Source organism: Colletotrichum godetiae (genome assembly GCF_030913485.1).
Source record: "Colletotrichum godetiae strain CBS 193.32 chromosome Unknown BDP55scaffold_124, whole genome shotgun sequence".
Taxonomy (NCBI): domain Eukaryota; kingdom Fungi; phylum Ascomycota; class Sordariomycetes; order Glomerellales; family Glomerellaceae; genus Colletotrichum; species Colletotrichum godetiae.
Window position 1 is genome coordinate 14,962 of NW_026851372.1, and position 23,860 is coordinate 38,821.

Sequence of the window (23,860 nt, forward strand, 5' to 3'; positions counted from 1 at the left end):
TTTTTACATAGACAAAGCTGAGCATTGGGGGGAAAGGGACTATAAGTAAATTGAATCTTTATATAAGGCGCAAGACCTGAGCGAAGCCTAGAGATCCCGATAATGTATGACCAGGAAAGTTAAGCTCAGTTTCCGTACAAAGAACTTGATTCGTAGAGCCAAATACCGGAAGATGTAAAAATTACCTCACAAGCTTGCCTCAATATGTTTATTACTTAATCTAACCTGTTGCTATTATATTTCACAAAGTGGTAAGGCCTTACTCAATGGCGAAATCAATAATTCTTCATGTAATAAAGACATCCTCACTCCCAAAATATCGGTCCACAACATTTACACCAACGACCCTTTCAGCATGTCAGACCGAAACAATACAGTCTGTGCAACTGGAGCGGAAAGTTACACAGGCTCCTGCTTTTCACAATGGGGCAGCGGCCTTTCTGCTTTTCAATCAGAAGCCGGCCGACAAAGTTGCGATTCATATCAATACCCATCGCCATATGCAGATAATTCAAGTCCAGCATCAGGATCCACACCCAGACTAGGCTCAGAAGATCAAAGGAGCACACAATTGGTCAACATGGATGAGGCTGGTACTCAACATGATGCTATTGATGATCTTTGTATTGTCGTTAAACTTGGGCCGTAAGCCAACGAGGAGGGAGGACTTGATGTCGATGACAAAAGTTGGGAAAATACTTTAATTGACGCATTAATTTGGATGGTAATTGTGCACAGGGTGAGCGACAGTATTCAATCAGGATTTGGCACTCGGCTGCTGGCCTCATCCTGAAGGTTTCTTGCTTTTGTTTTCCCTCCAGGAATGGGTTTCATACCGGGACCATTGAACTTCCGTATGTGTTCAATTTACGACCTTTTCTTCTTTTAAGGCGCAGCAGCTCTCGATTATCCTCAAAATCTTCGGGAAACCGTCCATCATCCAGGAGTTGATCGGCGGTGGGACGTTCACGATGATCCAGCTTCATGATTCAAGAATGAGATCCCGGTCGGCAGGCGGTATCTCGCGACCTGTGACTTGAGGAAAGGGTTTTGCTGGGGGGCCCAAGCTGTCAATCAAGTTGATAATGCCTACAGCATTATCGCCAGGGATCTACTAGTTGGAGTCTGGGAAAAGGCGAAACTAGCGATACATCCGAGATAACACCACCAACTCGTAATGCTCATCCTCAGAGACATCACACTTGGCAACGGGCTCATGCTGTCCCGACAACGGGTGTCAAACGGCCCTCGTCACCTGTGTCCGGAGTTGGGAGACAAAGACACCAACCGACGCTGACGCCCCTTGCTTGACCCCTGGTAGCGACAGCCATTAGGGCTGCCCAGCCAATCCGGAGCCTGGGTAAACTGTGCTACCTGCTGCGCCTGGAGTTGAACCCGATGCTAATCAAAAGCGCTTTGCAACGCAGACATCGACCATAGGCACCCGTCATTGCTTGCTAGCATCAAACTCGACCAGCGGAAGTACTATGTGGAAGAACTCAAGGGGCGAATGCCAGTATATATCTAAGGGTAACCGCGGTGCCAAGAAGCCGAGAGCCAAGCTGTTCATCATTGAAAAGATAGCTCAGTCACTCTCCAGCTCCTTTCACACACGTCCTAGACCTGCTCGCAAACCTCCTTCCATGCACCCAAAACCCGTGCGGACTTGACCATTGCCATTCCACGCTCCATCGTAGAAAGTATTGAGTCGACAATTGTATACCACCCTGGGGGTGGCGGTATCCGCCTGGCTGATGGGCCACTGGTTTCAACCGCCTGTGTCTTCTGAGATCACCGTTCCGGCGAGTTCGTAAACACGTGTGTATCGTTATCGGTATCTGTTGACTCAGCCTCGGTACTCTTAGACGCAGACTTCGGTCGCTCTGGTTCAGGTTTGGGTGGCTCGGACACGTGCGCCAGCTTGGGAGACCACTTTAGTCGTGCCCTTTGCGAGGAAGGCGTTGAACGTGTACCCCATCCAACATGTGCATTGGTTAAGCCTTCAGAGGACACACTCTTCGGGCGATCGGGATCATAAAAGTATGGCTGATTCTCGGCAGTGATACGTAATTCGAGTCTTTGTCGGCGTGGGCCAGGAATAGGTCCATCTCCAGGCCAAGATATTTGGGAGCGTTTGATGGGTTTCGATGGCGCTCGTGATGCCATTTGCAGAGCTCTCTCCTTGAACTTGGTAATTTTATCTTCATTCAGGCCGAGTATATCTTCCAACTTCTCCACGACGAGGTCAGGGTGTTCGAGTATGATTTCGTCGTCGTCACTATCGTCGCTGTTGCTTTCCTCTTCAGGCAAATGACCAGCACTTCTGAGTTGGACGTCGTAGAAGACGGCAAGGTAGGCCAGCATGGACCGGTGCCGGTCAGTTTGCGGGTCCCTCAGGGAGTAAAACTCGTCCGCGTTTCGAGGAAATCGTGAGGATTCCGGCTCGAGAATGCCATGTCCAGGGCGATACACGACAACAGGTCTGATGGGGAGGGTTGGATTCTTCAATCCCTTATTGCGCATGTAGGCTTGGGACTGGCGAACCTCGGCCTCTAGACGTTGGGTCTGGTCTTCGAGACGCCCAAGACGCTGATTTTGGGTTGTGACGTTGTCTCTAAGCTCCTTAATGTCGGCTTTCAACTCCCGCTTGACGTTGTCGATGGAGCATCGGATGGAAGCGAGCTCCGCATTCAGATGCTCGTCCTGGGAATTTCGCAATTCTATGTAGTCGTCGTGAGAGAGGTACTGTGACCGGTGTTTGTCCGGAGAGAGAGAGCTAACAGGCGACTCTGCCATGGTAATGGTGGTGAGAGTATTGGTAGAAATGATCATCTGCGACGATTGGGACGGTCTGGTTGTAGGCGCTATGGCATGGTTTTGTCAGGACATGCCTTAACAGGCGCTCATGTTGGGAGGAGGTGGGCTATTAAATACCCATCAGGGGAGCTGTGGGGCGGATGTCAGGCTTTCATTGGCTGTCTTCTCCTCAGCTAAGCAGAAGACATCTAGAGTTGGGCAGCGCTTCGCACAGTTCCACTGAACATCATTGACCGCGACAACCTGGAACCAATGGTTTTCGCTCATGGCCTGAGCAGTAACATTACAGACGTTTGTGTGGTTTGCGAAGGCCACGATGCATCATTATTGAAATTGCACCCATCCCATCCCTTCCTTTGCTGGTCACAGTCCTTAAGCAGCGATCTTTCGCAATACTGGGGCAGCGTCTGCGCTGCAGTCCGGAATTACGCTCTGAGGGGACTTTGGTTCATGTCAGAACGCTGACCTCGGGCGACTGCCTGGCCATGATGCAGTGTGATAGTGTAATCTGCCTTGTGAGTCACTGGCCATGATTCAAAACGCAGATACATTTCCGTGCCGAACAGAGGGGTTCAGACTTGTGTTCCTCCAAGTCACACAACAGGTCTCTGGTAGATATTTATATAAGCAACTAAATAAAAAAGCGCATGGCAGTATGCAGGGTCATGAATGACGTCCAGAGCAGCACCGACCGAGATGGCTCCTGGAGGTACAAACACCGGATCTGGGACCTGTGTCCGTACGAGTGAGGGCCAAGTTGACGCCTACGCCGGGCCGGAAGGGCGCTTTAACGCGCTGCACTCACTAGCAACTCACCTCCGAGCGCTCACTGCCATCCACTGCTTAGAAACCATGTGCAGTAGCGAGAACGAAATTTTGCGAGAACGAAATTTTGAATAAGCATCTCAAAAAATGATTGTTGTAGACAATACATAGAGCGAAGTGGGTGTCGCGCTTGATCCTCAGTTATTCGGCTTTCAGTGGGCTGGCCTTGTTTGTTTGACACCCGGGAGCGGAGTCCCATTTGGCCATGTGGCCAGCTCATGTGCAAGAGACCCGGCTAAGCCTAGAAATCCTGGATCTAAGATGTGTAATGAAGTCCGCAAAAGGGATTGCGGTCTAGTGACGTGAACTTTGATCGCGGTTCCGAACCCGGGCAGCAAGGCACCAGACTCTTGGGAACATTCCCGCCAAATCTGTACAAACGCACCGCTGGGCTCCATCCATGAGCCACTGTAGCTAATTGCAGTTTCGCATCAGCCACTTTAAGCGGTGCGCATTTCGTGATGAGGCAGGCCCATGGCAAGAAGTGTTACCTCTCCTCACGTCGCTGTGGTTGGGATAATCAAAGGCTGGTCGTAATGCGAAACACAGACTTCTATTCGCTTCGATCGCGTTCTTCAATTTTACGTTGCATACGAATCATTCTCCAAGGTGTTTGCTCAGATTGCTTCAGTCCATGACTAGTTTGGTGCGTGGCACAGGCCAAAACGCCAGCAAGGGATTGTATCGATACAGTAGTAACGAGCACATGTTGCTTCCTCTTTGCAACACACTCCATCTTTCTGAACTTGATCCCACACATGCTGGACGTGGACTTGATCTCACTATGTACTGTCCGCCACGCTTGACAGTGGGTAATGACCGCTGTTGAGGTCAAATATGGATACCTCGAGTAGCTTTCAATGAAGTGCATTGACTCGTATTGTCACCGTCCCGATCCCACAATTTGTTTGCAAACAAGCTGCCACAGCCATTGCCAGAGGTTTGCGGAGGCCCATCATAGCAGTGTTGGGCTTCTCAAACATCGAGAATGTTTGCAAAACATGAGGTCAGTCAACGTGAGTAAGCCCCAGAGTCTGGGGCCAGCTATGGATCCTGTCCTTGACAAAGCCGGATATCGTGCTATTTTGGACAGCCAAAACCCGCCCAAAACGTTGATTCTGGGGGTGCTTGATTGTGAATCGCCGTTCACGCTGCTGCCACTGATTCTGGACGTTGCTGAACAATGAGAATTAGTTAACGAAAGTAATTGGGTGAGGCTTGGTGCAAACAGTAGTTTGAGGCGCCATGGTAGAGTGAGGGACGGGCTTCCAGCAACAACAGCAGCGATTGATGGGTGGAAGACTAGAACAAGACTCCGCAGCCGGCGAACGGGCTTGACCTTAATCCCTGCATATTGAAATATCTGGTTCCACCTGCAATTGCCATTTCGGACGTCTTGATTCGTACAGTGCAACATTGTGATCAGTAGACCCAATCCGGAGCCGAAAGGATCGTGAATGCTGTAAAATTAGACTCGCTGGACCAATTCCCCTGTAAACAATCCCGACAAGTGTCCACTGTGGCCGTTATGGCTGAGTCATCACTAAAGGCCCAAACCGATGCGCCGGGCTGAATGTACAGTACCGTACAACTTTATCCTGTGTAAACCATAGAGTCATCTGAGCCGCGGGGTCGCAGAGCCGTCTTCTGCTTACTGTAGGGCCCAACCTTTTACGGAGCTGGTGCACAACGTAAGCACCTTGGTTTGCGTGGGCATTGATGACGCTGTCTCCTCCGCTCGTATGGCAGACTCGATGTGACAAGACCTTGAGCGACTACTTACAGGAAGGATAAGATACTTCGAGTCAGCATCTACTTGCCAGCGAGGAATTAGATGTGGACGAGACCCGATCGGTATCTTGTCAGTTTGATTACTTCTCTCAAAATCAAGTACTTTCATCACTAAACAAGTATAGTACTGTCCGACCCTGGAGATTGATGTGTTGCTGACGGTCTCCGGTTACGCTGTCCAGGCTGGTCGCATCATGTGCGATGTCATCCACCGGTTACGACCCCAGCCGGCAAAGTGTAATCAAACACAACTTTCTAAAACCTGCAATGGACACGGTCATCATATACGTATGCCTTAAGCCATAACTCAGCAGATAACGGCAGAAGTAATCCTAGGTAGGTAGTCTAGTTACGAGCCCCCTTTTTTTACTGAGACACCGCTGGGTCTCAATGCATTCTTGCAATGCAACTCAGCAGATGATCCTTTGTACAGTATGTGCACAGTGCTGTACTGCTCAAACGCACAGTCTGTCTACGTCATCGCCAACGGACGCGGTTTGCGACGCGATGAGGCGAGCGGGAAAGACAGTGCTCACCAACCACAAAATATATCGAAGTTAAAGGGGAGCAAAAATGAGAATGGCCTCGTACTGGAAACAAGTGATTTTGATTTTGTCGCCTATATACCATACAGTATAGTATTGTGCACATATTGCTTTGTCTTTGGAACAGACAGTGATTCTCTTGATTTGTCCCACGAAGTACATAGTATTTCCGACTCCTTCATACTGTCTACACGCCCTCGCGCATTAGTAGGGGAAAGATCTTGTAGGCAGGGCCGTCAATGGCTCGTTGCGGGCGTTTTCCATGCGCCAACTCGACCCAACATTTTGTTTGTAGATCGATAACCCTCATAAGATGTGTGAAGAGGCACACTACGGCAGTTTTTGCCTCCCTAGCCAATGAAGATGTGTGCAGAAAGAGGAGCATATAGTATATACTCATAAGTGTGCTGCGTTTCGCTGAGGAATCCAGTTCCATGCGATAATCCGTGTGTAAACCATGAACCGTAGGGTCAATTCTAGATACAAGACGCAACGCGAAGAAGAAAACAGAGAGATCGCGCTGAACGAACGGCGCGTTGCTGCAAGAAAAGGGGCCACAGCTTCGCCATAAGTCACGATACACTTGACATCACCCTAGCACGCGATCCCGTGACAATCTGTCGCAAACGGGGGAGAAAAACATGTGTCTCGACCGAGTCTGATCATGGCTGAACCAAACGTGCGCTCGAAACCTGGAAGCGTACTCAATCATTCCCCCTGGCTCGCTCCATAGAATTCTTTCTGCCTCACGTCTTTGAGAACGCTTGTCAAGTACGGCAAGTATTAGCTGTGTTCTACCTTGCTGCCCCCGAACTAAGAAACACTGGACAAATTTGGGGGGGCATATGCCATGTATATATGTCGACCTGAGCCACACTCGAGCCACAGGAATACCTTGTCAATCAGCCAGCACGGGACGAGCGGAACTGGAATGGACCGAGTAGCGCGGAGCTGGTCTACCACAATAGAGCCAGCCAATGTATGCTATCGGGACATTCAAAACACCAACAGCAGCGAGAACGAAATTTTTGAAAACAGCACCAAATTGATCAAAGTACGCCCGCTCGCGCTTGCAGAGGTCGCTTTGGGTACAATGTCATCCTCGGCATTGATTCCGCATCCAAAGGGCCTGCTCGTGGCCGCGAGCGGGCTCTGACCACGAAAAATTCGAGAGCAAGCCACAAAGCACGACGTGTCATGAGACAACACCATCGCCGCCTCCGCTGGCGGATCACGGGTTATCACGCGAAGCACAAGGACCGCGCCCAAACACGAATTCACTTCCGTCTCTTACTCTTGATTGTCGTACTTCTTTTCGACACGATGAGTCATTCTCGTACCGAATGGCCTACCGGTTTTGGTTGCCTTGCCTGCTCTGACTATATCCTTCCAGCTGTTGATATTCAAACGCGCGGGTCCGGGGGCCATGTCTACTATGAGGAGAAGGACCTAATAAGTTCAGGGTTTCCGATGGCCCGGAGAACCGTGGTAGTGACCAGAAGGCAATGGAGAAGCTGTGCTTTTAACTCAAATTTGTGTCAATCCTCGGATGGCTCCTCAGCTTGTAGGGCTTTCGGTGAAGTAGACTACAGGATCCATCTCTTCCTTTGTGTCGCTTTACAAACCGCTAATATGATGGATATTGTTGGTGACGGCCAACTCCCAAAAGCGCACAGGTTGAGGCGCATGCCTTTCTCTATCAAGCAGCTGGTCACCGGCAAGCCCAACCTAGGACGAGATGCAAGCATTGCCTACAACGGTCTTCGAAGCGCAAGGTATTCCATGCTGCTTCATCCATGGCACGCCGGCCTGTGTTCCTACCACCGACTGGTCGCTCTCGACTGTGGCCTAACATTCTGGTCAGAACTCGTTTGAGGACTTTGGACCCGAAGTGGCTACTACAGTGTTTCCACGTCTTGCTGAAGCGTTTCGACCTTTGCGGTACAATCTCCAGCTACCCGACGTCTCTGCTCTTGCTCGGACCTTTGCAAGACCATGCCCTCAAACTCTTTTCGACCGTACTTTGAAAGATACTCCTCGTCGGATAGACCCTGTCCTGTTCCCTCTCCACCAAATGGAATGTGTTCAAGGTACCGAGCGACCGCGGGATAGACTTGTTTTGGCTCACTGCAGGGTGTTGTCAGTATGGGCTGATTGATGTGGTTCTGAGGGCGGCTTACAACCTCTTTCCATCCCATTTGTATAACGTGACATCTGGAGTATGGGACCCGACGGAGCCACTGTCCAGAAGAAAATAACACTTGACGTTTTCTGCGTCGTATCGACCCAGGCAAGTGAAAAAATCGTCCTGGTTCGAGTTTCTATTCCACTCGTGTTGGCATATCAAGTTTGCCATTGCGTCCTTCCTTTGTACTGGCGTGCCGGGGATCGAGTGCGACTGACACCTTACCACGATTCGTCTTGCCATGGCCGTGATTGATGAGACGTTGTCCAGCCGATGGATAGCAGTGTAGCTCCGAAAATGTTAGGTTGGGGGTGCATTGACCTTGAGACAGATTAGTCATTAGCCGATGACGTCGGATTCCACCGCAGGATTGGCCTACCGTCAAATCAATCTGAAGAATCCGGGGGTGTGGCATATGAACACTCGGGACATTTGACAGCCTTTGTCGTAGTGTTGTTGGCGAGGTTTGGACAATGGTCAAACCCTCTTTCGTCGCACTCACTCCAACCGGCAAATATCAAGTGGCGGCAGCTATAGCGATTCCAGTTTTGTGTACACATGGTACAGAGTATTAAAGATTTATCTGAAACGTGGTAGAGAGGCGTAAGCAGACTGGATGCAAATGTTGTTACTCGAAGGTGCTTGATTGGAGAAGTGGGAGGGGCTGATTTGATTTGATGATTTGATTGATTCCTACTCGGTTTTGGCCGCTTTAGTCAGCAGCTATGCCCGGATAGCGGGGTTTGGCCAACAGCCGACGCGCTCCGGATGTTAATCCGCAGCGCCCCACTTCGCCAATGCAAAACACTGACCAGCTGTCTCCAAATCTCCCACTTTGCTCTCCAACCTCTATCTACATTCGGCTGCCACCTCGTGTAGTTCGCGGTTCTCTACTAATGTACACGTATGTCTAGGCTCCATTGAGGTCTTTCTCCTCGTGCAGCGGTTCAGCGTACCTACAGTCTCCCCCCAATGTTCAGCTTAGTCTGGTGTGTGACTCGACCCGTGTTGCCCAAGGATCTCGGTCTGTTCTATGAATCGGATTGCCTTGGCGGCTGCTTTGCGCTTGTTCAGTATGACCCGGAGATTGTGTCGTCCTGGGAGGGTTCCGAATTCCTGGCGCCGGAGTTTCGAAACCTGCGGCATCGCAGCAGGATGTGCGATACCGTTTGTCGTCCTTCCCGGCATGGGCAGTTGGCGTTGGTGATGCCCGGTACTCTACGGTTGAAGAGGAAATCCTGGAGCCCGATCTTTTCTGTGCGCATCTGGACTAGGAGTGCGCTTTGGCGTTTACTGAGGCCTTCGTGGAGTTCGAGGACTTTCTTCGTCGGCTTCGGTGTGAGACGGAACGATGTTCTCCCTCGCGTCTCGGTTTCCCAATTGGTTCGCCACGCGTGGTGGGACTGTTTATGCGACCATGTCTTGACTGTCGACCTGAGTTTGAACAGGGCTCTCGGCTTGTCTGCCCTGGAACCTGTCTGTCCGTCTGGCCTCCATCCCGTCGCCTCCTTGGCTGCGATGTCTGCTGCTTCGTTGCCCTGGATGCCGATGTGGGCAGGTACCCATCGGAGCTCGACTTCGAGTCCCTCTTCTCGGAGGGCTTGTGTCTTTTCTGCGATGATCTTGAGGAGGTACGCGCCGGATTTCCCCTTTGGTTTGGCTGACGATCTGATGGCGGCCTGATTGTCGGTGTGTATGAAGATTTTGCTTCGGGAGTTTCCGCCTTCCTTGTCTGCCCGCGCCATCTCGAGGGCCAGAACGATGCCCTGCAGCTCTCCCGCGTAGACTGTCGATGTCGTGTCGTCCCCATGTGAGATTTCCTGGTTTGCTGTGTGGTTGTGCAGACTGCTGCCGCTCCGATCTGACCGTCGATGCCGCTGCCGTCTGTATAGATGTGGGCTGCGTCGGTGTTCTTTTCCAGACAACGTTCGTGTTCTTTTTCGGCCTGCTTCGTGCTTCCGGCGATGTGGATACGCGGTCCTTGCCACCACGGGGGAGTGATGAAGGTAGGTATGTGCTCGTGTTGTTCGCTGATTGGCCCTTGTCCATCGTTCAGTCGTTTCGTTACTTTCTGTCTCGGACTCATTCTCTTCCCTCCCCGCGGGAGGGCTTCGGCCATGCCTACTCTGTTGATGGTGTCGATGTTGTGTTTCCAAACTGTTGTTCGACTGGCAGAAGATGCATTTCCACATCTAGTGCTGGGAGCGAGGTTGCTCTGTATGCTCCGCACATTGCCCTGGCCGCTCTGGCTTGGAGCCTCTGCAGTCTGTTTAATGTCCTTTTCGTGTAGCCCATCTCCCCCCAACCGCTGTTGGACCACAGCGAGCATGCGTACATCATCTGTGGTATTGCGACTCCCTTATAAATCGTCCTCATCTCTCTCGTCATCACGCCCCACGTGGAGCTGCCTAGACTGCTGAGTGCTGTGATGGTGTTCGTGACCTTACGTTCTGTCTCGTCGATGTGTTGTTTCCACTTGAGGGCCGAGTCCATGATGAGGCCGAGGTATTTACAGGTTGTCTTTGGCTCGATTTCTCCCCACGGGCTGTGGAGTGTTTTGTCTGTGTCGATTCTGGTTTTTGCTCGTGTGAAGTGGGTAAGCTGGAACTTTTCGGGCGCGAAGACGGAGGCGTGAGTGGAGGCCCATGTCTCGGCTTTCCGGAGCGCTTCTTGGAGCTTCCGGCAGGTTTCCTCAGTGCTGTGTCCTACGGCTAGGATTGCTACGTCATCGATGAAACCGGTGGCTGTCGTATCTCCGGTCTCATTGCAGCTGTCCAGGAGATCCGCGTTGTAGAAGAGGTAGAGTATCGGCGAAAGGGGCGACCCTTGAGGGATGCCAGTGTCGAGTCTGTAGGTTTCGGATCGGAATCCGTCCACGTGGATCTCCGTCTCCCGGCATCCTAGGAAGCTGGCAATCCACCGCACCGTCGCTTCGTCGATCCGCCTTCTCCGCAGGTTGTGTAGGAGTCCGCGGTGCGAAACGTTATCGAAGGCGCCTGACACGTCCAGGAGAAGTAGGCTTGCTACCATCCCCGTCCCTGAACCCCAGGCTTCGTATATCTTATCTACGATTTGATGCAGTGCGTGTTCCGTCGACCGACATCTTCTCCCGCCCATGTGGCCATCTGGCAGCAATCCATGTGTTTCGGCAAGGTAGCTCAGTCTCCTCGCTATGATGGCATCCATGATCTTGCCTACCGTGTTGAGGAGGGCTATCGGCCTGTATGCTTTGGGCACTGTGTAGTTGTCTTTGCCTGGCTTCCTGAGTACCACCGTGGTGGACTTTCTGAAGTGTTGGGGACAATATCCTAACCGGAGACTCTGGTTGAATATGCGGGCGAGATGTGACGTGATCCATGGTCTCGCCACTTGGAGTGCCAGGTTAGTGATGCCGTCGGGGCCCGGGGCCTTCAGCGGTGCTGCTTCCTGGATGGCGTCTTCTACTTCGCTTTCCGATACTGGCGGCAGGCCAATCTGGTTGCTGTACGATGTGTTCTCGATGTCTTCGAGGTTTGCCTCTGGCGGCGGGGGGAAGAAGGTCTCCTTGAAGAGTGCTGCTTTCTCCTCAGGCGTTGTGGCGACCTGAGACGTGTTAGGTTTCTTAATTTCCGGCAGCGATCCACGGAGCGTCTCGATAAACATTTCCTTATCAACAGCTTTCCACTTCCGTTTCTCCTCTCGCCGTAGCTCGGTCACTGCTAGGTTCAGGGACGTCGCTATGGGTAGATGATCGGAGTCATGGTCGATGTAATGATCTACTTCGCATCTGATCATCCGGTCAACGAGACCTACGGTTACGAGACAGAGGTCGATAGTTGTCCGGTGATCTCCTTCTTCGTACGTTATGGTTCCCGCTCTCAGTTGACTCGTGAGGTTCATGTCGCCCATTAGATCTAAGAGCTCGGTTGCTTCGCGGTCCGGCGCTCGGATATCGCTGCCTCCCCACAGCTCATGGTGTAGGTTGAAGTCACCGACGACGATTTGCTCGACGTGCCGATGTGTTTCCAGTGTTGTTCGTAGCTGTTGTAGGACCGGTTGTCGATCTTCCTCCCGCGGTGACGGGTTGTACACATTATGTAGCACTAGGCTTGTTTCGGCATCGTCATCTGTTGCGATAACCAGAGTGCAGAGGTCTCTGCTGACCTCCCTAAACTGCCAACGAGAGTGGTCGAGCTTCTTGTTGATGAAGAAGCAGACCCTGGCTGGGCCATTTTCCTCGCTGGAAGGGTAGCACAGGTGGAACCGGTCCTTGGCCGGATGGTGTGTCGTTGCGCTGTAGGGGTTCCTCCACGGTTCCTGAATAGCAATGATGTCGTACTTATCGATGTTCGGGTCACGGAGAAGTGTCGCCATGACGGTATCCTTCGATTTTCTTACGTTGTACTGTAGTATTGTGAGTGTGTGTTGTGCGTTCATTCGCTATCGTCTGCGTGTCTGTCATCTGCGTGTTGGGGTCGAGCGCCTCGAGCGCTCTTCGCGATCGGATGATTGTGCGTCTCGGACGCGTATTCTCTGCAGCTACAGTAATCGTCTCTTCCGATTCCTGGGTCGCTGTCGGGTTAGGCCTTTTCTGGATCTTCTTCGTTGGGGACCGGCTCCGGCTCGGACGATTCTCCTGGGATTGTCCTGGTTCCAGCGTCGGCCGTGTGGTCCTCGGGTTAGGCCTGATCCGGGGTTCCGGTCCTAGGGCCGGGTGTGGGGCCGTCTGTTCCGGGTGGTACCTCGACCGTTGGCCGTAGGCGGCCTTGATCTTGGCCTTCTCGCGGATCCTGGTGGGGCATCCGCCGTGCCATGCCTCGTTTTCGCCGTAGCATGCGGCGCATTTCCTTGGGGTCGTTGTGTCGCTTTTCGGGGGGCAATCTCGGGTCGCGTGTTCTTGCGCACAGTAGCCGCATGTTGTCGTTGCCTTGCACTGGGTTCCTATGTGGCCGTATGCGCAGCACTTTTAACACTGCCTCAGACGGCACTGTCTGTCATATCGTTCGCATTGGAACACCTGGCCTTGCCAGATGAGTCCCTCGTCAATGAGTTTCTTGGCGTCTTCTGCCCTTGAGAGCTCCACAACCACTGATGATGCCGTCTTCTTGCTGGCTGACTGGGTCAGCCAGCCTACGTACTTAATGTCTTCTCTGGGGATGAATGCTTTGTTGTCCTGTAGTAGGTCGTCTCTGATTTCTGTGAAGTGATCCATGTTCATCGAGCTGGTTCTTATGCCGTGCGCTAGCACTCCGTAGGTTGGGATTCGCACCGCGGCACCGTTGCCGATGTGGTTTTCCCAGTCCTCGGCAAACTGTTGGAGTGTCTCCATGTCTTTCGTCGTCGCTGTCTTGACGCTCAGGTCGCCGCTCTTGAGTTGATTGGCGGACACGGTCTTGAGCTTGCGGATATGCTCGTTACTGCTTTGTTCGATGGCGCAATTTACTCTTAGCGCTGGTCCGGGACTGGCTACAGCGACAGGACGTGAGCCCGTGGCTCATGGTTCTCGATAATGCAGATGACGTTGATATGCTATTCTCCAAGGACAATAATGAAATGCTAGTAGCATCGTATCTGCCCAAAGCAAACAACAGCAAGATCCTGTTTACGTCGCGCAGCTGGGATACTGCGGAGAAGTTGACGGGTAGCGGCAAGATGATTTTTAGAGTCCCGACTATGGAGGAACCGCAGGCACTGCAGCTCCTCCAAAAGAAGATTGGTCGAGATGTCGACGAGACTGCCGCATTACGCCTGATCGGCACTCTCGATTATATCCCGCTCGCTGTCAACCAAGCAGCAGCGTACATCTACAGACAAAGTCCGCGAGTGACCGTTGAGTCATATTTGGAGGAATTCCACAACAGTGAAAAGCGAAAGGGCACCCTCCTTTGCAGCGATGGAGGGGATATCCGACGATACGATGGGGTGTCCAACTATGTCATTGTGACGTGACAGATGACGTTTGAGCAGATCAAACAGGAGCAGCCTCGGGCAGCCAATCTTCTTTCGCTAATGAGCTACTTCCACGCACAAAACATACCCGAGTATATGCTGCTCGGCTATGATAGCAGCTTTGTACGTGAAGAAGAGAGCGACGACGATGACGACAACGGCGATAGAGTAGGCGATGACGGAGAATTTGAGGACGACTTAAATGTACTCAGGGGCTACTCGCTCATTACAATGACAGCTACATCGGGACTCTGCGAGATGCACTCACTAGTACAGTTTTGTACAAAGGTCTGGATTTCGAAATTTGGTCACGCAAAACGATGGAAGAGACTATTTCTTCGGTCGGCTTCAAAACACTTTCTATCTGGCGTCTTCGAAACGTGGGAGCAGTGCCAAATATTAACGCCCCATGTAGAGCCACTATTGAACGAAGAGCCGCCAGGAGAAAGTAACCGGTCAGAATGGAGCAAGCTACTGACGAATATGTCTCAGTACTTACTTATGCTGGGTGAATACAACAAGGCTGAGGCGGTTGCAGAAGAGGCCGTGCGAGTTCGCAGGGAAAGCATGGCCAACCTGGCGGTGATACACAGGAACCACGGCCGGCGGGAGGAGGCTGAGAGGCTCTTTTCTCAGATGATAGAGACGAGTAATGCGAAGCTTGGGGCTGATCATCCCCATACGCTGACCAGCATAGCCAACCTGGCGTCGACATATAGCAACCAGGGCCGGTGGGAAGAGGCTGAGAAGCTAGAGGTTCAGGTGGTGGAAACGAGGAAGATGAAGCTCGGGGCTGATCATCCTGACACGCTAAGCATCAAAGGAAAATAGCGGTGACACACTTGAGGCAGGGCTGGTTACAAGAGGCTGAGCGGCTATTTTCTCGGGTGATGGAGAGCTATACGACCTAGGATATTTCAGGTCTTGCTGAGAGAGCGATGGCTGCTGATATCTCAATTTCAGGAGCGAGGAGATCTTGCCTGATCCTCTCAAGTATATCTCTTCCCAGCAGACAAGTGTTGCTCGTGGGCGAATGGAGTTTAATCGCTTGAGACAATAGAATTTCGAAACGAGCTTTGTGAACATAACGGCAAAGAAGAGGGTCATAACAGGCAGCCGCTAAGAGTAGCAAGTTGTTCTTCGTCCTATCAAAAGTGAGCGTGAATTCCCAGATTATATTCGTAGTACCTACTCAGACCCGGTGTTGGAAAAGTCAGTATCAAGAGCGTCTATGCTGCCTGCTCCGTATCGTGCTTTAGTGCTTTCCATAAGGGCAAGCAGACCTTGCTTTGACATTCTGATGACTTCCACTGCGAGATCCTGAGCGGTGTTGATTTCCCCCCCTGAAAGGAAAACAGCCAGTTTTTCAGTAATTTCTAACATAGATGTGGATTCGCGATTGGCCAGCCTGTGTGGGCTCGTAGGCCGATTACTGACCATGGCTTCGAGCAAGGGAATGTACAGTGTGACCTGTATGCCCCAACCCTCAGCCTGTGTCTCCCCTGAATGTGCAGAAGCGTTTCCAGAAGGATCAGCTGTCTCCAATATCAAGCTTCCTAAGCGCGATTCTACCTCAAGGGTTCGTTGAGCTAGATCTACAAGTGGCACGTTGGAGGCGGTTGGACCGTACATGATCCGGCATATCCGAGTGATGGTTTGCTGCATATCCAACCGCACCAGATATTTCTTGGCAACCGATTGTGGGAGATGCTGAATTAACAGTTCCAACCTTGGCGATGGGAGGCTGAGACTGCACTTGTGTACAAAGGCTGGTAGCGGTAAACCGCACAGAGCACGAAGGCTGCTGCAAGTTCATGAGATATTGGAATAGCGCAAGGGATGGTTTTTTCTTGCTTGCCTTCCCAACTGAAAACATGCCCAGTACATAACAAGAACCATATGGTCCGTATCACTGGACACTGTAGTCTGTCCTGGGGCGATACCTTGTTCCATCAGGCTGAAACGCTTCATATCGCTGTGGCAGATGCGTTAGCAAGTGTTATCTGTCTGGCGGATCCATATACCTCTCCATGAAATTTCGCAAAAATCGATCGACGTCGAGCAAGTATTGGTAGCTCTCGATGAGATTACCAAGTTGACTGTGGTACAGGGCAGCAAAGATGTATGTCTGGACATGTTCCAGAGTCCCTCCGTCATGAGGTCGACTCATGAGACGAGAGGATTGAGACTTGTAATCGAGTGTGAACGACCTGATGTTTGCTTCGTGGCCTTGAAAACACTTCTGCGTGTGCTGTTGTGAATCACAACCCTCCTGTTGGTGTTGGCAGATCTTGCCCAAGGCCAAAACTGTCGACAAAAGAGGATTGTCGAGCGCCGATCCATTTCGCGACTCTTCCCGAGGGGGCCGAGTATGGTTCTCTTCACCAGAAGCAGACGAGCGCTTGCGCTTCATCGGTACTACGTTACATGTGTTGGTGAACTTGACAGCCCCAGTAGGCTGAGCTTCCACTGTTTTCGATAAGTCGGCATCATATTGGAGAAGACGGCGTATATGTTGTAAGTCTTGTAGCTTCAGTATAGGGTAAATTGTGAGTATGTCGTCTTCGAAGCTTTGCAACAAGCCCAATCTCTGCCTTTCGCTATAGTCAGTACCGTTTTCGCATGAGTCTGACAGCGAAAGACGTGCTTGGTGCTCTCTGAGACCTTGTGCTGAGTCGTTGGAATCTTTCTCCCCCATCACAGGTGTAGCCTGATGTCCCCTCTCATACTCGTGAGTATCCCCTCGTGTGGGATCCGCCCAGGACGTCAGATCGGGCTCCTGGCTGTCCTCAGGAGAAGTCATGATCCTCTTCAACTGTGATTGTGACACATGTTGCTCAGTCGGTGCTTGTCGTGAGACCTGCTCATCTTCCAAACTCTTCAGTCTGTCGCCTATCCGGGCCAGACTGTCAAGCGTCGCGGTCTTCAAATCGAGAATTGCGTTCAAGATGGCTGTATTTGTCGTATCGATCCTTTTGAGGGTCAGGCTAGTAAAGAGGTACAAGACTATTTTGCTGACTTCGTGAGGGGATCCTTGTACTCGCAAGTTATGCCCCTCTCCCGGCAACACCTGCACGGCTTATTTTCGTCGCACTTCGACTTGAGCTGTCTACAGCTAACGCACGCCTGTTCATGTTCAGTAAAGCTTCTGATACTTAAGCTGTTGTCACACCATACTTGAGCAGTCCGCATTACCATTGCCTACTAAACGATCGGGGGTGGAGGTTGAGTATCCCGTCCAAATTGAGACTGTTTACAAGATGGAGTTCACACATCCACTACACCGTCGGTGGCTCGCTGGCGTTCACCTGGCTTGCTTTTGAGGACTAGAGAAAACCATGAGCCGAAGTCGAAGCTAGCACATGTTTGGGTGACCAGCTTCAGATACCGGTTCACAGCTCTGAATTGTGACTGTCTAATGCACCCAAGGCAGCTACACCACCAAGACTTTTCCTGGAGGGCCCAGACCCCTAGAAGACAAAAGCAGCGACCTAATAGACCGGGTTGACTGATAACAATGCATTTCCTTATTTGCTGGCGTGCAGATGACAAATGTCACTGGCTCGTGACGGCGGGGCTTTGTTACGGCGGGTGCCTCACCAGATGATAGGATGGTAAGAGGCACATGTTTTTCGGTACCTCATACTGTCTGGCTTCTCTCCGAAGATCGTCAAGACGGGCCCATGCGGCTGTAGTGGATGTTACAGGTCCTAGGAAGTCATTGGTGGCGTCCAGTAAGTCGCACATTTGCGTTTTCTCCAAGCATCTGCGCAAAGCAGAGTATGAAGGCACTGCGAGAAAGTGAACAGCACTGAGGCAGCCCACGCAGTTGAGGGGGAACATCTACTCTGGTCTTCTCTAGTCCGAATGTGGATGCCCTGTGGCGGCAAAAGCTGAAGATCAGCCTGGTCAAGCTGTGAGACCAGCCCAGCTGCTGGAACAGTCTGACGACGTGCCGGTTCGAAAGGACCAGGGAGAATGACCTCTTGACATCCATCGTCAGCAGCTTAAATGTGAGCTTCTTTGTCCAGGGCCTTCCTAAGAGTGTGGAGGCAGGTCGTTGGAGTAAAGGGCGGATTGCTGGAATACACATAGCCGTAGCGTGACGACTTCCATATTACCTCATGGCCTTTCTTTTTTGCGCCTTCAGCTTTTGGCCAATAGATGCTACCCAGGCAGACCATCGCTCTGAGGGCATGACGAGAGTGTGACGAATGGACTAATGCACCTATGACATACGAGCGATGCGTAGCAGAGAGAGCGATACCCGAAATCGACGAATTATAAGTTCCTGGCTGCTACTGAATCTAAAGAATTATCCACGACTTCAAAATTCTTATTTTTTAACTCAACACTCTGCTGACTACCTTCAAGATTCTGCCTCAGTCGAAATATCTCTCTGCTATGGCCCTCACAGACATTACCATAAAGCATAAGCTGGCTTCGCAATTGACAACGAAATCACACATTTGCAAAGTCCATCATATCACAGATTTTATTATCATCACGGAAGACGTCGGCGAGCATTTTCGACGAATCTCACAAGATTACCCTAGCGAGGATTCAGATCGCACTGGCACTTACCTTATGGCCTTTTATGCCGCCACTGGACTTTGGGAAGCCACCGACCCGAGCCATCGTGGTTGCAGTCTCGGCCACCCTTGTGCCGTGACGGGCGCAAGGACATGTGCACGGACATCATACCTTGCGAAATTTCACCACTTTTATGGAAGCTGTGTGAACTGGAGTCCCAATCACATCTTCTGTGCCGAGCTGAACTCTGATGATGAGAGACGAGCGTTCCCGGCATGTGCCGATTGCGGTGTTCTCATTGAGATCCAAGGGCTAATTCTTGCCAACCGAAGACTACTGGATGACAAAACCCAAGTCACTACGGATGAGGAATTTCGTATCGTGCAGAGGAGCCTAAGCGGATACCTACGGGCGTATCAGTTAAGGAGGGATGCCCACATTCGGGATCTGACAAACGCAAAGAATGGCTTGCTTGAGGCGGAGTTACAGTATGTCAAAACCGGCATTCTGTCGTCGAGCTCCAAGGGTGAGGCAATCGAAGGGAGCAGCGCATGATGAGAGACAGTGATGGGCAACAGTATGGGGTTCTGATAATGCAGGTGCCAATTCAGTCTTGCTATTCTGGTGCGTAGTCAGGTGCATTGGAGGCCTAGAACGTTTTACTTACGTTTGTGACTAACTGCCGCAATTGCTGTCCGTGGTCTGGATCAAGTGCTGGCCCGTGAGGAACTTGCGGGTAAGTCACCACCCGGCGGGTTTAGGAGCTAGTGCTGCAGTTGGGATATGCTTAGGAGGAAGAGACCTTCGAAACCTTATTGAACCGGCAAAAGCCATGCGTGATCGGCAAGCTGATTGCCAAGTGTCGTATAGACAACCCCTCGAGTGTACATATACACAAACATTGCTTTTTACGCCCGGCCAAGCTATTCAGGGCTACTTACATATTCTCCACCGAGACAACTCCTGCCGCCTGCTGAACGGCAAAGGCCTTAGCAGCATAGACATGTCATACCTTGCGCCGAGACATCTCCCTGCAGCGGTGACATTGAGACCGGCGAGCGATGTGTAAAATAGCGACTCCCAGGAACTAGAACTGATTGGGCACCAGCTTTTCTTGTCTTTCTGATGAACGCCACGGTCTGGAGTGGACCTGTAGCGAAGCGCCACGTTTGCGGTCAGGCCATCTTCACATCGCAACTGATGGAAGTTTGGCATCCATTGTTTTCTGTGAATCCCAGCCCTTCTAGTTCCGTCTATCTCGCGTATTTATTAAGCATCGGAAGTGAGGATGTATTCACGCATCCCTTCTAAGAAATCGCGTACCCTCGATTGCGTTTCCTCGACCCAGTCGCGGTTTGTGCAGCTGCCTGTCCGTGACGTATCAGCTCCCGCCGGATAAGGTTTTCCTTTCCTGCAAGTCCCGTCAGATATACAGGGTTGTTCGGCGTTGACGGATCTGGAATCTATCACGAATTGATCGGTAAGGACGATGAATCGCGGACTCAATCAGTTTCAACCCAAACGATTGACTGGCAAATAGTTACTACTTACTTTGGACGCCAATTTGACATATTGAGATCTACCGTCAGTCGCCGAGACACAGCAGATGGACACGTACATCGACCTGTGGCCATCGGAACCCTTCCAATTGCGCGTTAGCGGCAATAAAGAATGTCTACAGTGGTTACAACCAGACTCATCCGGGCCTACGATGGGTGCCTTGCTCTCTCCAGATGGCTTAATTAGTACAATGAGCCCTATGTACTGGGAGGCGGAAACACAGACCCATCATTCGTTCCGGCCAGAGACTTTAATCGTCCCGGACTATAATATAATGCCGGGTCTATGTATCCTTTGCTAGGAGCCCAAGTCGATGAAGAAGACTCTAGCCAGCCGGCACAATGGCCAGCTGCTATCGGGATTCTTCCTACTACGAACGCAGCCTGGTAGCACCCCTCATATATCCGAACCAAAGCAACTTCAACAGAAAGCGGCGGACCGGTAGAAAATGCCATGCACAACACATCGAACGAGGGGCGGAGGGGAAAGTCAACAACTCCTCAAGAGGCGCCCGCTGGGATGAAAACAACCAAGGATACAAGCTCCTTTGTGCCCACAGCAGGTACAACCACACACGATTTCGTGATCAGAACTGAAGAGGTCAGTCACAAAAAGCAACAGAAAAAGGGCCCATATCGCGTCAAGAACCACGCCGCTGCGAAACGATGCCGAGAAAAGGCAAAGCGATACGAGATCAATCTCGCTGCTAGGGAGATGCAGGCGATGCAAGATCGGATGTATGTTCAGGCTCATGTAATAGCGTTAAAGACCGAGGTGCTTTCGCTGAGAGATCAGATCTTGGAGCACAGCAATTGCAGGTGTGACATGATACAACGGTACATCGCCAGAACTGCCAATACCATCAGTGGTAGGGCTTTGGATGGCAGGCATTTACTTTCTGACGACGAGTGTAAGATGATTTATGCTGCTATCGTTTTGGATTATGAAGCCCAAGAACGATACGTAATGAAGGTGGAAAGGTTGCGTATCGCAAACCGCGAGGCACATAAGGAAATCGCGACGCAACAGTCAATACGGTGTAACTGAAGGTGAACGGGGTCGCCGAGGCATCGGCAGCAAAGGGTAGCTGATGAAAGGTCTCGAACCAAGTAACCTAACGAAGTCTATGTGAATAGACTATATCTCCAATGCCTAAACTACTGGGTCTATGCTGTTCATGTACCTTGCTTACGGGATCTTGGCCACGTACGGCTGCTGCCATGTTCTTTCATTTTGTTTGTTCCATTTTCTACACTTTGCCGTTTATGACGAGCAACCTGAAGTAACTGGAAAGCTAATTGCTTCTAACCAGCTCGCCGCCGCCGTGTCAGCTGTACAGTGTGTCGCCGACGAGATGGGCTGTTCGCCGTTCCCAGTTGAACCAACCCCCCATTGAGACCTTCCACGATCCGCAGCCCGATTCTTGCTTGTATTTGCATAGACCACTTCGCCAAGTTTCTGGTATCAGCGAGCCCGCTCTTCTTGTACAGTGATGAAGCCAATTTTTGTGCCCTTTTGACATGACTGTTGCTGCCGTTCATCCGTTCATCCTGTAACGCCCTTAATTGACCATATCTGCTGTGGGGAAAATTTTGATGACATTTATGGTTATATTGCGACTGTCGGAAACTGTCTGATGCGTCTGTTCTGATAGTTGGTGGGCCCCTGCCGCCTCCATCGAATTTCCCGACCCAAGTTTCGCCGTCCTCCTCCACATGAGCATTCAGATTTTGTAGGTACCAGCTCCCTGGATAGGCTTGAAGTAATGCGGGCTTGAATGTCAAATTGAAAAGGCACCATGAACGATACATTGTGTAGGCAACGCTGATCGCCACGCTGCTGCCTGGCAAGTAGTCTCATAATTAAGGCGGTATTGGGACTTCATTGGGCGAGAGGACTGCGCCTCCGAAGTCCCATGCAGCTCTTTAACTTCATTCGGTAAAGCCGTATTTCACAGTGCTAAAAACCATTACACGTGCACGCAATCGTTACGGAAAGCTGGTGATCATCTAAGTCTCGATAACAGTGACCCCGTTCCCGTAACCCGAATCCTTACCCACCCGCTCACCCCGCTCACCCGTGCTCACCCCAGCTCACCACGTTAGAAGCGGCGGGGGATCCGGGGACACCTGGGCGACATATTGGCGTCTTCTGCCCTTGAGAGCTCCACAACCACTGATGATGCCGTCCTTTTGCTGGCTGACTGGGTCAGCCAGCCTACGTACTTAATTTTTGCTCTGGGATGAATGCTTTCTTGTCCTGCAGCAGGTCGTCTCTGATTTCTGTGAAGTGATCCATGTTCATCGAGCTGGTTCTTATGCCGTGCGCTAGCACCCCGTAGGTTGGGACTCGCACCGCCGCACCCGTTGCCAATGTGGTTTCCCCAGTCCTCGGCAAACTGCCGGAGTGCCTCCATGTCTTTCCGTCGTTGCTGTCTTGATGCTCAGGTCGCCGCTCTTGAGTTGATTGGCGGACACGGTCTTGAGCTTGCAGATATGCTCGTTGCTGCTTTGTTCGATGGCGCGGTCTACGTGCGCCTTAAGGCTACGGGGGTTCATGGCTCTTATGCTGGCAATGGCGGTGGGGTCTCTAATGTTCACAATGATTTCACGCAGAGTCTGGGTCTGGGACACTCTCTGGTTGTCGGGATTATGCATGCTCCCTGCAGGTCCTCCTCGGGCGGCTACGCTGGCATATGACTGCACGGTGTTCCCCTGATTCATCGGCTCCAGTGCTTTGATATCCTTTACAACCTTGACTGCCAGCTCGCTGGCTTTCCAAGCCTCTTTGGCTGCGCGCGTTGTGTTGATGTTTTCCTTCAGTTCGACCGTGTTCTGCTGCATGGCAATCCAATAATTTCTCGATTCGCGGATGTTGTTCTCGTTGGCTGTCTTGGTTTCCGCACGTAAGCTATCAATGGCTTGGTGGAGGTGTCCGAGCTCGGGCAGGTTCTGCATATTGGCCAGCAGGGAGATGGTGGCAATGAGAGTGGCTCTCACGGCTTGCGGGTTAAGGGGTGTTCGTTTGCGGTGTCGATTGATTTGAGTGCTGTCTGAAGGTGTCTGCTAAGTTGAGTGGCGTGCTCTCGATGGTGCGTTGGCCATGTTTGCTCCTGGGGCCATGGGGTTGCCATGATGCCTACGTCGCTATGGGCTTCACGACGAGCACACGGCTATCCAATTGACCTTTCGGAGTGTGTTGTGGCGCTGTTTTTGCTCCAATTTCAGAAACTTCGTTCTCGCTGTTGTTAGTGTTTTACGGAGTTTAGTCATATGATTTGATTTGATTTGATTTGATTTGTATTATATCCTACTCGGTTTCGGCCGCTTTAGTCAGCAGCTATGCCCGGAAAGCAAGGTTTGGCCAACAGCCGACGCGTCCACGACAAGTCGCGACGCCCCACTTCGCCCTGCTGTTGAATCAAGGCCAGCTATCTCCAAATTCCTCGCTGCACTGTCTATACTCGTGTTGATTCTCTCTGTTGAAGAGTCTTTTCTTGCTGCATTGTTTTCCCCCGTCATGGTTGTTTTTCTTGCCTCGGAATTCCCTCTTTCGCGTCTTCCTGCTTCGGTTCTGTTGGTGGTAACCACCATGTCTGGTTCCGCGTACCTACAGTCTCCCCCCAGCGCTTAGCCTCGTTTGTTTCTCTTGTCTGCATCCTCTCAGACTCGCCTGT

General features: G+C 51.5%; 8 protein-coding genes across 8 annotated transcripts; 3 read left to right on the top strand and 5 right to left on the bottom strand.

The window, feature by feature from the left end:
* Positions 1-2,127: 2,127 nt before the first annotated feature.
* On the bottom strand, positions 2,128-2,640 carry BDP55DRAFT_503523 (uncharacterized protein; the record flags this gene model as incomplete). The annotated part of the gene is made up of 1 exon (XM_060567648.1): positions 2,128-2,640. A coding segment is annotated over one exon (513 nt), but the record flags the coding sequence as incomplete, so codon positions are not given.
* A 5,087-nt stretch (positions 2,641-7,727) lies between these two features.
* Positions 7,728-8,799, bottom strand: BDP55DRAFT_69456 (uncharacterized protein). Its single transcript, XM_060577367.1, has 4 exons — positions 8,543-8,799; positions 8,159-8,484; positions 7,878-8,105; positions 7,728-7,826 (listed from the first exon to the last, which is right to left on the bottom strand). Coding segments are annotated over exons 2-4 (477 nt in total). The 5' UTR covers positions 8,407-8,484; positions 8,543-8,799; the 3' UTR covers positions 7,728-7,825.
* Positions 8,800-13,477: 4,678 nt separating this feature from the next.
* Positions 13,478-14,116, top strand: BDP55DRAFT_688063 (uncharacterized protein). The gene has a single exon (XM_060576612.1). The coding sequence runs from the start codon at positions 13,639-13,641 to the stop codon at positions 14,089-14,091; it is 453 nt and encodes a 150-aa protein (XP_060421500.1). The 5' UTR covers positions 13,478-13,638; the 3' UTR covers positions 14,092-14,116.
* Positions 14,117-14,960: 844 nt separating this feature from the next.
* Positions 14,961-15,918, bottom strand: BDP55DRAFT_69692 (uncharacterized protein). Its single transcript, XM_060577626.1, has 2 exons — positions 15,284-15,918; positions 14,961-15,236 (listed from the first exon to the last, which is right to left on the bottom strand). The coding sequence occupies exons 1-2, from the start codon at positions 15,754-15,756 to the stop codon at positions 14,999-15,001; spliced, it is 711 nt and encodes a 236-aa protein (XP_060421501.1). The 5' UTR covers positions 15,757-15,918; the 3' UTR covers positions 14,961-14,998.
* A 5-nt stretch (positions 15,919-15,923) lies between these two features.
* On the bottom strand, positions 15,924-17,352 carry BDP55DRAFT_69674 (uncharacterized protein). Its single transcript, XM_060577605.1, has one exon. It carries the CDS (start codon positions 16,892-16,894, stop codon positions 16,091-16,093), a length of 804 nt encoding a protein of 267 aa, XP_060421502.1. The 5' UTR covers positions 16,895-17,352; the 3' UTR covers positions 15,924-16,090.
* A 1,323-nt stretch (positions 17,353-18,675) lies between these two features.
* On the top strand, positions 18,676-19,128 carry BDP55DRAFT_506298 (uncharacterized protein; the record flags this gene model as incomplete). The annotated part of the gene is made up of 1 exon (XM_060567665.1): positions 18,676-19,128. A coding segment is annotated over one exon (453 nt), but the record flags the coding sequence as incomplete, so codon positions are not given.
* Positions 19,129-20,802: 1,674 nt separating this feature from the next.
* Positions 20,803-21,048, top strand: BDP55DRAFT_505239 (uncharacterized protein; the record flags this gene model as incomplete). Its single annotated transcript, XM_060567659.1, has 1 exon — positions 20,803-21,048. A coding segment is annotated over one exon (246 nt), but the record flags the coding sequence as incomplete, so codon positions are not given.
* A 203-nt stretch (positions 21,049-21,251) lies between these two features.
* On the bottom strand, positions 21,252-22,253 carry BDP55DRAFT_69508 (uncharacterized protein). The gene has a single exon (XM_060577427.1). It carries the CDS (start codon positions 21,993-21,995, stop codon positions 21,489-21,491), a length of 507 nt encoding a protein of 168 aa, XP_060421505.1. The 5' UTR covers positions 21,996-22,253; the 3' UTR covers positions 21,252-21,488.
* Between the last annotated feature and the right edge of the window lie 1,607 nt (positions 22,254-23,860).

Excerpts from the sequence above, each read along its gene's own strand:
- BDP55DRAFT_69456 (XM_060577367.1), bottom strand. The coding sequence starts at position 8,406 with ATGGCAAGACGAATCGTGGTAAGGTGTCAGTCGCACTCGATCCCCGGC. Across the intron at positions 8,106-8,158 it reads AAATGGGATGGAAAGAGGTT|TGAGCCAAAACAAGTCTATC; the intron begins GTAAGCCGCCCT and ends AACACCCTGCAG.
- BDP55DRAFT_69674 (XM_060577605.1), bottom strand. The coding sequence starts at position 16,894 with ATGACTTCTCCTGAGGACAGCCAGGAGCCCGATCTGACGTCCTGGGCG.
- BDP55DRAFT_69508 (XM_060577427.1), bottom strand. The coding sequence starts at position 21,995 with ATGTATCGTTCATGGTGCCTTTTCAATTTGACATTCAAGCCCGCATTA.
- BDP55DRAFT_688063 (XM_060576612.1), top strand. The coding sequence starts at position 13,639 with ATGGTTCTCGATAATGCAGATGACGTTGATATGCTATTCTCCAAGGAC.
- BDP55DRAFT_69692 (XM_060577626.1), bottom strand. The coding sequence starts at position 15,756 with ATGCAGCAAACCATCACTCGGATATGCCGGATCATGTACGGTCCAACC. Across the intron at positions 15,237-15,283 it reads TTTTCCAACACCGGGTCTGA|GACGAAGAACAACTTGCTAC; the intron begins GTAGGTACTACG and ends CACTTTTGATAG.